Raw genomic sequence first — 14,802 nt, forward strand, 5'->3', positions numbered from 1 at the left:
GTGGAAAGAATCAATCATTGTTCCAATTCACAAGAAAGGCGACAAAACTGACTGTAATAATTATTGAGGCATTTCTCTTCTGTCAACATCATATAAAATCGTTTCAAACATTCTATTAGCAAGATTGACTTCATACGCAGATAAAATTATTGGAGATCATCACTGCGGATTTAGACGAAATCGACCAACTATCGACCAAATATGTACCATTCGCCAAATACTCGAAAAGAAGTGGGAATACAATACCCCGGTACATCAACTATTTATTGATTTTAGAAAGGCTTACGACTCTATTAGGAGAGGAGCATTGTACACCGTTCTTACAGAATTTGGAATACCGAAAAAGCTAATTAGATTAATTAAGGTATGTTTAAATGAATCCCGAAGTAAAGTCCGGGTAGAAAAATTTTTGTCCACGAGCTTTCACGTCGAAAATGGCCTGAAACAAGGAGATGCGTTGTTGCCATTATTATTTAACTTTGTTCTGGAATACGCTACAAGGAAAATCAAAGATAGCAACCACGGTTTAGAGTTGAACGGTGTTCACCAGGTTATGGCGTATGCTGATGATATAACTTTAATAGGAGATGATAGAAGAACAATAGAAAGAAATGCAGAGAAAATTAAATTCATGGAAGTGCTTCGGGACCGTAATACGGCAAATTATGGATGCGTTAAAATATTAAATAATACTTTTGATAAAGGGATAATTTCAAATATCTGAGATCAATATTAACAGATGAAAATCATATTCATTAAGAAATTAAATGTGATTGAAAGCAGGGAATTCGTGTTATTATCCAGTTCAAAATCTCTTGTCGTCGCGAATTCTGCCGAGGAATTTGAAGCTTAAAATATATAAAACGATATATTCGGACCCAAGAGGAACGGGAATGGGAGGAAACTTCATAACGAGGAAATACATAATTTATACGGTTTATCCAACATTGTTAGGATCATCAAGTCTAGGAGGCTTAGGTGAGCAGGTCATGTAGCTAGGATGCAAGAAAGTAGAAACGCGTTCGAAGTCTTGACTGGAAAACCAATCGGAAGACGTCCATTAGGAAGAGCTAGGCGCAGATGGGAGGACAATATGAAGATGGATCTCGCAGAAATAGGAATACAAAGTAGAAACTGGATGCAGTTAGCTAAGGATATAACTCAGTGGAGAGCTTTTGTGGACGCGGCATTGAACCTCCGGGTTCCATAGGCCATAGAGTGAGTGAGTTAGTTTCTTGATATAATATCAACAGAATATTAATTCTTTCATTGAAGACATCCTCCGTTGTTGTTCTTTGGATATTTATTAGGTCCTGTAGTTCGTCTTTGTGCAGTGGTGTGAGAGTGCTACTCACCCATGTTAGGATATTGCCCTGTAATATCACCCTTAGGCTTCTCACTACTTGGTTTCTGCTACTCACCCATGTTAGGATATTGCCCTGTAATATCACCCTTAGGCTTCTCACTACTTGGTTTCTATGTTCATCTTTTCTATATTGCAGCGTTGAGACTTGGGTGTTAGGTGGTGTGACCTTTTTGATCTGATTGGCAGCGTTCTGGAATGGCCTGTCTGCGCATCTGCTACTTCCGGTTTTGTGGTAACTAGATGTGCAGGTGCTCAGTGAGATTCCCCTTCATATACCGGAACGCCCCTTACAACGCACGTAAAGGTTACTTGTTGTGGCTGTTTGTCGGAGTTGTCGATTTTCACATAGTCGTTTGTGTTCCATTATGCGTTTTTTCCAAAATCTGTTGTTTGGAAGGCATCTAGAAAACTTCTCTTGTCCTTGCTTTTAAAGATTATATTCACTCTACTGTTACGGTTTAGGTAACTTTTTTGTTGTGAAGTCGTTATGTAATTGCTCTTTTCAGGGCCAGTGGTCTTGTTCCCTATGGGTCTGAGTTTAAAATGCCCACTGAAAACAAAAACTGTTATTTATCTTTGTGGCCGTTATTGTCTGTTGATTTTGAATTTTCTTCTGAATTTGATGTGTAGTTGTTTCCCTGGATAGCACTCCGTTTCTCTCTATAGCATGTTTTTTTTTTTTCCTTTCTGTCTGTTTGGAATAAGTTTATCCTACTTGCACTCCGACTGTCGGCAATGCCTGTACGTACAGGAGTGCCTACTCTGTGCTCTGTCACTCAAGAGGGACAGGAGTGCAAATAGTTTAAACTCCTCCTTTCGGTTTGTCAAACGTCAACACTGTCGGGGAAAGAAGAAATACCTTAGCTCTTGTCTCTAAAAAGAACCGGATAAGTACTGTTCTTTGAAGAACAGAATGATCCTTTTTTCGAGTCGAAGTCTGGTCTTAATAAAGACCGACAAAACCTGTAGTATTGGAAACTAAACTGGTTATTAGTAGCCTAACCGGACGTTGGTAATCAATACTGTACTTAGAGCGAACTATCGGTCCACTGCTTGTTCCAAAAACTCATTATGGTGGTATGCACTGTTGTTCAAGTTTCGTGCTGACTGTGCTAGAAAACAGAAAAATTATAATTAAGGACGCCCCTCAGGAAAGCCCGCGCCCTGACAGAGAGTAAGGCATCAACCATCTGTCTACATGCCTCTCCTCATATGCAATTAATAAACTAAAGTATATGTCGGATGGGAGTGTATGTCGCGGCTTCTATCTTTAACGGAGACATTTACACGCGAATCTAAATGTGTAGAAATAGAAGGAAAAAAGGGCAAAATATGGTGACTATTTAGGGGCGGAGCTATGAATGGGAGCTTGTGATTGGCTGAAGGAAATGCTGGCTTCTGATTGGCTGAGGGAAGCTGGCTGCTCCTGATTGGTTATTGTTGTGACTACGAGAAATGGTTTTGTTGAATTTTTTTTCGGTGGTGTTGTTCCTGAAAAGGATCGGCCAGATAGGGCTGAGTTAAAACCCATTGTCTCTATTGAGAATGTTCCTTTCACTTGAGACAGCTATGGCTTCCTTTACTATTGTCCCAAAAAAAATGCTGTGCTCGACTATTATGGTGGTATTTTAAAAAATCAATTCTGTGTTCTTTGCATCGTTATTCTATTGTACGTCCAGTTTTTCGTATGTATGATCTGCCACATTCACATGGTATACATCAGAAGTGCGCAAGTGAAGGTAGTCTTTTACTGATTTGTGTAATGATCTGATGTTGGCTGGAAGTTTATGAATAACCCTTATATTATGTCTGAAAAGGCAATCTGCTGAGTTTGCCAGAGGTGCGGCCAATGAAAGGCAATACGGTAGTAGGGAAATAATCCTCACTCTTAACTTTTTTTGATCACTTTGTGTTGGAAGTAACGGCCCTTTTTATGGCCATGTTGATATCTGCAAGACTGTATCCATTGTCTTGTAGCGTCGGAAGATGGCTGAATTCCACCTGCAAACTTTCCTGGTCATTAACGGGGACTGCTCTGTAGATCAAAGTGTTTGGCACTGTAAGACGACGTGACTTTTGATGGAAGCTAGTTGCGTTGAGATAAGGATCCGTATGTGTCGGCTTCGTATGAACGCTATATAAAATAAATAAATACATATGCTTACATCTTTCTCTGTAGTAGTAGCTGGCAAATTAACATGTTCTTTGTATTTTTCTTCGCTATTTCTCGAAGTCTGCTTTTACATTTTCATGAACGGAATTTACAAAGGTATTGTTTCTTTTCCTCTTTAACCAATTTTCGAGCACCTTCTTCGACATCTTGTAAATTGCGAAGCAATTCTTAATTCGTCAACTCACAAAGTTTAAATATTACTAAGCGAAATTTTTCGAAGTGACGGTTTTACTGAAATGGTCAAAGATTGCTGTAACATGCTCTCACGCTACAAGTCTTTCCTGTTTTTTGTTCTCTACCTCCTCCTGTTAACAATATTTTTTATCTGAATGAAACGAAAACAAGAAAGAAACTGTTTATTTTCACGCCCTCCTTTTTTTGCCCAGTAGGTTGCGGGAAAACTACTACTACAACAGTACTAGCTGCTGAGTATTTATAAAAATAAATTCCCGCTTTCTTTGGTGTCAATTGCGGCTACAAATGAGCAGTACTATTCCAAGGTTCACCGTTGTAGTTGATAGTATTGGGAATGACGGTGAATGCTTCAAACTAGACCGACGATGTGTCACATGTTTTATTATTTTTGTGGAGGTCAACGATTTCTTGACGCATATGTATTCGTTTAATTTCCTCTTAGTCCTTGAGCTAAAGTAATGTCCACATTTTTCAGAACCCTCTTAAGCGATTAAAAAGGAGCTGGTCCCATCCCATATCGCCTCGCTCAAATTGTATCCCATTGGCAGACTTTGAATTTGCATCAAAGAGGGCGTGAAAACTGGTCATTTATATCTCATAACAAAAAAAAAAAAAATCAATGTCACCCCATGAATATAGGCCCTACTCCTCACCCTTAACCCTATCTCCCGCTGATCTTTAGAAACAAAAGTTTCTAAGAGTTTCCATGAAAAACATTTGGAAACAGCTTAGCTTTATACAGTAATACCAGAAGTCAGTTTTCAGAAGGTAGGGACATCGCATATAACATCTTGAGGAAAAACCACTGCAGGTTCAGAACAGAATTTTGCATCTGATTTTTTTGGAGTGATCTAGGATCTGATTAGAGACGATGGCGCTGTCGTCGAGGAACTTCTTATGACTGTGGATACCTAACGGTGACAACTAAGCAGTCGCTACTCATCGAGAAGCTTGCAATGCTGCAGCGCTGAGAATAAACAAGATTTGAAGCAGTTAGACGCCGCAAGAAGAAGACAATCATTTTAAGTGATAATAGCAGGATAGTTTTTAAAGATAATCCTGCATTCAAAGGAAGAGACTGTTATGCAAATAATAAAAAAAATGCTTCCACACACACGCCGTTTCCTGGAGAAATAAGCATTGCTTTCCGTCGGCTTGACCCCCTATCGTGCACCAAGATTCACTCTGGCCGTATAGGCTGAACAGGTTTTGCCGACAGTCGGCTTACGGGAACGCTCTATTATCTCTCTGGGATAGCATTAGTGAAGCACCTACAAAAAATTAGACTTTCCCTCAATCAGTGTCCGGCCCTTATCAGGCCCACAAACACCATGCATAGCACACAGAATCACCATAGGGACGGCACACCATAAAGTTGAAACATCCAGAGCAGCGCCATGGCCAATGCCGTGTTACAAATGCTACCAATATTGGCACCAGAGAGAGTGCAAAAGCAGAAGTGTGTGCCATCGTTGTGGGAACACGAAGACACTTGTAACAAACCAATTAATAATAACTTCTATGCAACCTGTAGAAAAACCGGCCACAGCAGGAAATAGCAATTGCCCAAGAAGACTACGTCAAACTCGATCCATAGCCGTGAAAATAATCAGAAGACCAACTTACTCAAAAAGAAGCAACAGCAAAGCAGCAAGGAGAATTGGACGATGGCCCTAGTAAGGACCAGAATAACCAAAAAGAAAAATAGTCAGCAAAGAAGAGGAGGAGAAACATTACAAATCGCCTGCAGAAACCCTCCAAGAATGGATCGATGACGCTATGCACATAGTCACCAACAGAATCATGAAATGGATAACTTCAGTCTTAACAATAGAACCGGCAAACCAACAGCGATTAACCAAGGTAATACAAGAAGCTACAAACAAAATTTACCGGCAATCCATCAACCCTATTCTAACAGATGGGCAGTTATACGTTCCTTCTCTGCAACGCCTCAGTGGAGCCAACGCAGAATAAAAAAAAAAAATGCAGAGGAGACGATGACACAAGCACCGACTAAAGGATCAAGAAGACGGCCAAATTTTCATGTGCATGTTAAAAAACAACAGAGTCCCTTACTAACAAAACACTCACCACTTACAGACATTTTAACATATTAATTTAATACAGATAAATTATTTATTACATAGTAACATATTTTACATGGATTTTTGCCACGCCTTTAGTGTGGTTTTGCCATGTAAATTGCCTATGCATGCAGCATGACCGACAATGTTTTTTTTTCCTGGTTCCCAGGTTTTTTGTCCCTCTCTCAAATCAAAATAGCTCTTCTACCGCGCTTTCCTATCTTTTATTTTAACCTTCTTTTTTAAAATCTACACAATAAATAGAAACACGTGTAAATGTCTTTCTTATAAGATAGAAGCCGCAAGATACATTCCCCCCCCGACAGATGGTTTAGTGTACTAACTGCATGTGAGGAGAGGCATGCAGACAGATGGTTGATACCTTACTCTGTCAGGACGTGGGCTTTCTTGAGGGGCGTCCTTATTTATAACTTTTCTGTTTCTGTTACTGGAGGTTCAGAATGCTGTTTTACATCATAGAAGGAATTCTCTGAAAACTCTATTCCCATACCCTGAAAAACCAAACATTTTAAAAGAATTTAATCATCCGCGGCTGCAGCCTGACGACCAGTTATTTAATTTTTTTTCTTTTTTTTTTTTAAATACAGTACATGGAAAGCAGTAGTTGTTTTTTCCAATGATGTGAGTATACTATGGATCGAATGTAGCGTATGCCCGCGTACTTCCTAAATTTTAGGTGGCTATGCGATAGTTTCCAAAAATTAGAGGCGAGTATACGCCGTATACCTGTGTATACCCTCTATTACATCCCTGGGATTTATCAAAGTAAACTATGCGGTTACAGTGTCAAGTTATATAAATTGAGAAGACATTTATTGCGATTTGAAAAAAGCATTATGAAACATTATGCATCAATTTTTTTGGGAATAGGTTCCTCACATCACAATAAGAGAAAAGTTAATATGGTCTGTGATCGGAAGTACATAGTTTCGTAGTTATAGGGTGCCGAAAACGTGAAAGAATGAACTTTAAAGGTCCATAGTCCCATCACTATAGGACCAATCGTAGTTGGGTCAAGACATCACTGAGGAACTAGTATGTGAACTATTCAAATATCCATCGTTTAGAACCTCCGGTACTTGCACAATCCTTTTTAGAGAGTACTTGATCACCCTCCACCTAACGAAAAATTGGTGTGCAAGTACTGGAGTCTTCTTAAACATGGATATTTGAGTTTAACGTCCCTTCTCAACAGTGAGGCTATATGAGACATGGACCTACTGATTAACGTGGAATCCGAACCACATGAGCTCCCGGCGGGAATCTAACCCGGGTCTCCCGCGCCAAAGGCGCGTACGCTAACTGCTTAGCCACGGAGGAGCTAACATGGATATTTGGATAGTTCACATACCAGTTTCTTAGTGATGTCTTGACCCGACTACGACAGATCCCATAGTAGTGGAGCTATGAATTATTAAAGTTAACTTCTTTCACGTTTTCGGCATCCTATAACTCCGAAACTATCCACTTTTGAGCACAGATCTATATGAACCTCCTCCTTATTTTGATTTGAAAAATCTGTTCCCAAAATATTGTGGCACATTTTTGCAACACCCTGTAATATTTATATAAAAGATACGTGGAGTTCAGGTCTCTCTTGAAACCTAAAACCATCCAGTGTGTTCTGCAGAGACAAACAAATGATAGCCTATGTCAAGTCCGGGCTATACGATGGATGCATTGAAATCTCCCAGCCAAGTTCTCAATCTCTGATATGTCGTTCAAGATGTATGCGATCTAGTGTTGTCGGAGGATTTTCAGTCAAGTTTCACTAGTATTTGCTTGTTTTTTCTTTGTTGGCGCCAAGATTCTATACTTTATCGTGGGATTCCAACCTGGGACCGCAAGAATCATGCGTACCTTGTACATCAATCGAAGGGACCAGCAGTTTAGAACACAACTTCTATATCAGTAATTTTCTTGTGCACAATACGTATCATAACCTGGAACAACTTACGAAGAAACTGGCGAAATTTCAGCTATATCCAAAAGAGAAAACGAGAGTAATGTAAACCCTACTATATACAAAAAGGTAGGTTCAGGTTTATTGTAATGAATTCGATCGCGAGGCAGTAGCACGCGTAAACACTGCCGAGACATTAATACTGGTAGCTCCAAAGTGCTGCGTTGGGACTTGCAGATAGAACGGCTGTTTTTTTTTCTTTTTTTTTTTGTGTGTGTGTATATATATTATATATTCACAATATATTGTGTATATATATATATGTGTGTGAATATATATATATTCACGTCGCTCCGAATAAAACAGACACCTTCTAAGAGGCTTGCATTTGTGTCGTTTCAGACATTGCCTATAACTATAGCCAAATAAGTGAACGGTCTAAGACAAAACGTTTCCATGTATCAAAGAAAGGAATCAATGTTGTATTGAATCACAACAAAACGGATACCCCTATTGTCGCTAGACCGTTCAAATATTTGGCATCGTTGGTATCGAAGGCCCATGTGTACCTCGAAGTGGAGCAAAGAGTGAGTTTCTTGTTGCGAAGTGAAAACCTATAGTCTCAAAAAAGCAAAAACAAGGACAGTAGAATGTTCCGACCCCGAACGTAAGTCGTATAATTGTGTGCGATTTACACCTGGTAAAGAAGCATAAGGCTTAAATTCATATGCTCTGTCCCTCGCATAGCATGAAGACGATGACGAACAGTCGAAAGCTGTACGAATGCAATCTTGCATGGGACTAGTGAACTGGACGAGGCATGCGTGTATCTATTAGAATGCGATAAAAAGAGCATTTTCTATCGTCCACGTGATTCCATGGGTTGTTCTGATTTCGAATGTGCAAAAGAAGTTTTCCGCGCGATTTTACCGTTGCTGATTGTTACTGCTATAATGTCAAACTTAAGCTACGCATTGTGAATATTAAAAAGGTAAAATCAATGTATTTTATTACTAGACGAACAGATTGAAGCTACCATACTGCAAGGATATGCTATCCTTACGCGGCAGTGACACGATATCCAGTGATACGGTGACATACATGGAAGAGATGACACGTAGAACGGGAATTTACTCAATCTCTTTTACAGAAATTCCTATGAAATCCCCTGATGCATCCCCAAGGATTTTTGTGGGTTTTCATTATTGAAACGAGCGTTGAGCCATCGACAAACAGCGCACACTCGACGGTCTTGAGATGGAACAGACTTGATCAAAGTATGCTTCCGTGGAAAGTGAGATGCATGGCGATAGCTGACAGACGGCTTGCACACCAAGAAAACCAACTAGTAGTAAGGGTACCAAATTCGTTGCCATAAACCTGAAACTATCTTCTGAATTACTTTTACGTATTTCTTTGTTTTGATTTTTATTAAATTCCACTCTTTCAAACTTCACCCGCTTCATACACTGACGGCAAATGATCTGCTTTCAAGTGAGATGAAGGATACCAGTTAAGTTTGGAGAATTTCATAGGGAAGGAGGGCCAGAGATGGTCCATGTAACCAGTTTATTTGTATATTTTCTTACATGGCATATTAAAAAAATTGTTCCAAGTCCACTAGAGCATGTGGCTAATAATTTCTCTTGACATCTCTTGAACCATAGAATAAGTAACAAAATATGATACATATATATAATTGTGAGAAAACATCTGTATGATTATAAAGTTTAACTCTCAACTAACAACAGGAGAAGGCATTCTTGTCACATGGAACTTGAATGAATGATGAAAATGAGTTGAATGAAGAATATACTTTTCAATTTTGGATTATCTGAAACATGACAATGTCAACTCTTTTTTTTTTTTCTTTTTTTGTACTTTTTCCTATGCATATTTATCACTCATACCACAGTCATAAGATATGAACTGTTTCTTGACAATTTGCTTCACACAATCGTTTTAAACACTAATCAAAACAATAACAATATATGCTTTGTTTTATCGCCTAACTCTCAAAAGCACAATACACTGTGTGGTGGTGTTTTTCTTTTTTCTTTGAAAAAAAAATAATATGACTCAGCTTCATAAAACTCAAACACTCAGCTACAATATGTACACAAAAATAAATTATCAAACATAACTAGGATCTATGGCAAATTAACTGTATTAAATAAAAATCACACTAAATTCTTAAACCATACGTAAGCAAGTAAATTTTAGATACAGAATGAGTGAAAAATAAATCATGTACACTACAATAAAACCTAAAGCTACAATTGGCAAATGTGCTCAGAGCAATACACAAAGAATGTGCTCATCTTCGTGCATGCCATCTTCCGAGAATTTTCAATTTCTAATTCATGAGATTTCGAGTTTTTTTTTTCCTCTTCCTTTCTTTTCAGAAAACAAATGTACCAAAAATTTAGCACCAATTTACTTTTTTCTTTTTTTGTTTTTTGCACACATATTTAGAATGAAAAAAAAAAAATCTTACTGAGAGTTTGCACCTCAGCCCTCCAGGGTGTGAACAGGAAATATATTGGTTACAGAAGGGATGCTCAAGTCCCTACTGTTCACGAAGAAATAGGAACGAAGAGTAGACGTGATGGAAACAAGTGAAAAGTTTACAAACAATTCTGAAATCCTTCTCAAGTTATGGAAATTTTACATCATCTGTATGGAACTCTAGAACTAACAGAAGCTACGGAATTTAACTACAAAATTAATGTAGGGAAATAGCCGCATACATAATGATATAAGCTTTATACAGCAATATTGAACATGTAGAAAAAAGTTGACACGCCAAATACCATAAAATATCAATTGTCTAGTTATGTAATGCACATTTTATACAAATTGGTAGTTATGCAATTTTATATATCAAAATACTAATCTTAAGATATATTTACATCATAATAGGACTTCTAATAGAAGATAACAATATCTACAAGACTTTATTATTAGACAATTTCTTTGAAGGTTTACTTGTAATATGCACGCATTTCGCAATGTACGTAACTCAGCCTATTACATATATTTATAATTTGCTTTCAGATTTAAGGTGTTTAAAAATGTCCGAGATGCTATGCTGTCATTAAAATGTCCACGAAAATGCACTTAAATAATTAACTTTATTAATTCATAATTCTAATAAAATACATAAAAGTTATTGAATTTGAGCCATCTTTCTTAAATCATGAATAAGCCATTCTCCTCGTAAACTGTTTACAATGTTCAATACTTCACCATAAATGTCAGCTCCCACAGAAAAGATTTGTACTGTATCCGATCGACCAGAAATCGCTGCGTCGCTTGAGCTGAAGACAAATCGTCAGATGCTATCACAACCATAACTTGAGAAAGATATCTTTCAACAATTCATAAATTTATTTTTCAACAATGCAGATTATTATAAATAGAAGGTGAAGGTAGGTTAATTTAAATAAAAGAATGGACACCACATTTTCAACAAGGTATTGAGACATTAAAAATTTATTTTGTAAAAACGATTAATAGCCATTAACATTGGATGGAAATAAAATTTTTTAAGAAAAACATAATACTTATGTGACTGGAGTAGAAAAAATCAAGAACACTGACTGCTAATCCCTGTCTACAGCTAACTTAAAGATATCAGCTGCATACCTGTTTGGAGATTTTGGTAGATTGTTTTCACAACATACAAAACAGGCTTCACCTAATGTGGTCATTTTTCCTCATCATTATAATGATTTCATAAAATTTAAAATATTTGACTTTGTCAAATTCTACATAAGCTTACAAACACAACAGGTAACCTTTGTCCTACTGTATTTAACAGCAACGGGAGCAGAAATTGTGCCAGTCTGGGAACAAGTAATTTATCCCATCCCAGAGACACAGGCTGTTGATAACCTTGGACATTCATTATATTACAAGGCTCAAATTAGTAGGACTAATATAATACTAGTATTTTGTAGGTCAAGTCTACAAGGAGTTAAAAACCAGCCTGTGCAGACAAAACCAGTGACTTTAATTCTAAGTAGTGAATTTGCTACGGTACATTTGGTGAGACTAGTATTTCTCTCCCTCTCTCTCTCATTCTCTCTCATTCTCTCCCTCACACACACACACTCTCTCTCTCTATCTCTCTCTCTCTCTCTCTCTCCATTCCCCTCAACCTGACAGATGCAAACTCTATCAGTCAATTATTTATTACTTGTATTTACTGTAACAGCCCATGAAAAGTTCTTATAAACTAATGCATATTCGCGACACCTAGAATTTCTCCTCTTTATACAGACAGAAAGTTGCAGTCACACAACAGAGTTACAGAGTAAACTAGAGCACACAGAGGGACTTCTCTCGATAGGGTACAGGACTCCAACCATACTGGAAAGACCTTTCAATTAGGCATTCACACATGCTAGAGAATCGGTGTAAGGTCCACCTAGCTCGATTATAGCAAGCAGCCACTCCACTAAAATTTATTAACTATACATTGCTGAACAACCCATAGTCTAAGAAAACTGCTGATAAGAGTATTTTTCGCATTTATATTATATTCAAGAACATTCAACAAGTTTTCTTCTTCTTCCGATGTATCAATCAGAGGAGAAAAAAAAGTTAACGATAACCACGGATACACTGCAGTGATCTGTATTGCTTCACAATTCCCACAATGTACACACTCATTCCACAAAGGGAAATTCTGCTTCTCTTCTTGGCACATCAAACTGCTTTCAGAGAGTAACAATGTGTCCTTCCAGCACAATCAAAATTATCTTTAATACACTCGGCAGCTAATAATAATAATCATAATAATAATAATAATAATAATAATAATGATAATAATAATAATAATAATAGATAAAACAGTTTTCAACATGAATCTAGCTGCTAGCAGGAACAAATTACACCAAGAGGAAGTCAATAACAACCCTTAATGCTGGGAGCTGTGAGGTCAAACGTTACCATACAGCTACCAGTAGACTCGTTTTGTTCATTCACAGGAGAATCATAATCTACAGACTAATTTCTTGCGCTTCATTTGTAAAACAGGGGAAGCATATGATAAACCAATCTTATGTTTTAACATTATTTAACATTTTAACACGGATATAATATGCCTCCCCTCGTTGATTTTTTTTTTTTTTTTTTCGGTATACTGACTTTCTCGCTGAGTGAAACTATTGTATAAGTATATGCACAAGAAGACCATCCCCCTAATGTTTGCATCGCTTTCCTGTTCACTTAGAATTGTAAACGATTTTTAACAGTATGTCATATTGTAGTTTCTCCAACTTAAATACTAGCTATTCGGTGACAAGGGTTCCTTAAGTTTCGAATATTCTAATGAACATCACAAAGGCAAAGGTGAACCATGCTTCTCTCCAACATCACAGACATTACGGCACTCGCATTTCACACTTCAATCCAGTTGAAATGTGCCACAGTATCTAGACTCATCGCCACTATAAGTACGTTCAGTTTTGTATCAACATGTGACTGGCCACTTACATCCATACCTCTAAAAATAAATCTGCGTTGCAACAGCAGCAGCAGTAGTAGTAGTAGTAGTAGTACAATAATAACATAAGCTGGAGTGGAAGTAGATAACAATAAGTAGAAAGTCCTGAGTGGAAACATGTGCTCAAACAAAGAGATGACCTTCCTGTCACTTACCTTTATACAGATTTTGGACTTTGGATTAATTACTCAGAAACAGGGGTAAATATCAAGAGAACTTATTGGAACTAAGCAGGATAGCAGCGGCACTATTTAGATCCGAATTATCTTACTAAAAATCGTTAAGTAAATCAGTTAAAAATGTGACACAACTTCACTGGCAGTGTTCACTACTTTTATTATTTATTTTTTTGGCCATGTCCTTTCAGGAAAATATCGAGGGCTTTTGCCTTTTTGTGTGTCTTTAAATTGGGGTAAAGGCTGCCCTATAAGTTTCTTTTCGTATATGTTGGGTAACTTGAAAACTTTCAATATCTAAGTTCATCACCCTCACATTTATAATTGGGCTAACGAGATCCAAAATCTCAACTAAAAAACAACGTGAAGTTAGCATTTTCTTCACCCACAACAGATAAAAAGAGATTTTATTCACTACTTATATTAGGATGATGTAAGCTGTCTTCTTTCAATGTCCTCACTGCCACCTCCTCTTCTGGGGAAAGGCTTTATACATAAGGAGAAGAGGTTCAGTTAATCTGTCAACATGTAGTGGTGTTCGGGGAGTTTCAAAGGACTAAGATGGGATTATTGGAGGTTGTGTTCCGCCCATTGGAAGAAAGCTAGCAGAAACTGAACGGGGAAAGGTGGAAGGACTAAACTGCTGTTTCCGTGTGACTGTGGGAGGATAAACGTTCTACATCTATTTCAGGGACTGTCAGCTCATCTGGAACATTATCTGCATACTCAATGGAAGAAGTCTGTGATAATCGCTTACTAAGAGAAGACTGCTTTTGAAGAAACCCAGCAAAGGCAGGATTGCCACGTTCGGTGTACCGAGCATCTACACCTTGACGGAAAGCATTAACTACTCGTATCTGAAATAAACAACAGAGAAGAAAAAACAAGGAAAATTAAAACAATAACCAAAATAGAGGTGATTGGGAAAGCAGAACACAAACATGCGTAGTGTTTCAGATTAACTTCAGAAAGCTCATGCTGCAGGAGAAAGAAAGGGAAAGAGAGAGAAAGAAAAGACATCAAATTACAAGGGATGTGGCCATACCTAAAAAACCTGGGCACTTCACAAAATCTCTATTTTATGATGCCTTTGTACATTATAAAAATACGTTTCTTTCACATGTTCCTACTAAGGCTAAGATTCTCGTAATGCCATCTCATACACAGCTAAAAATCACTTAATCTTATACCACAACTGATTTTTCACCTCTCTGCTCTTAAAGAAATAATAATAATAATAATAATAAAAACTTTCTTTTTCAGGCTTATGCAATAACCTTGTATTGCTTGCAGACATATGCAAGTAATACACCATATTAAATTGCAACCGCAAGACAAATAGCTTATTGAATTACACTAATGCAACTCC

At 37.5% G+C, this 14,802-nt stretch overlaps 1 protein-coding gene across 15 annotated transcripts in view; it reads right to left on the reverse strand.

Annotated features, from left to right (window-relative positions):
* Window positions 1-9,297: 9,297 nt before the first annotated feature.
* The window catches only part of PMCA (plasma membrane calcium-transporting ATPase 3), a 765,800-nt gene continuing 760,295 nt past the window's right edge, over window positions 9,298-14,802 (reverse strand). For 12 of the 15 annotated variants that reach the window (XR_014131792.1, XR_014131781.1, XR_014131782.1 and 9 more), the window contains one exon: window positions 14,153-14,290. Coding sequence is in view for 3 of the 15 variants with exons in the window: in XM_081761243.1 (XP_081617369.1) it covers window positions 14,069-14,290 (222 nt within the window). In the remaining 12 variants the exon portion in view is untranslated. Of the gene's footprint in view, window positions 14,291-14,802 lie in introns of all 15 variants that reach the window. The other 3 variants (XM_081761243.1, XM_081761242.1, XM_081761244.1) reach the window with 1 other exon arrangement.

Source organism: Thermobia domestica, chromosome 6 (genome assembly GCF_964235325.1).
Source record: "Thermobia domestica chromosome 6, izTheDome1.hap1.1, whole genome shotgun sequence".
NCBI lineage: Eukaryota > Metazoa > Arthropoda > Insecta > Zygentoma > Lepismatidae > Thermobia > Thermobia domestica.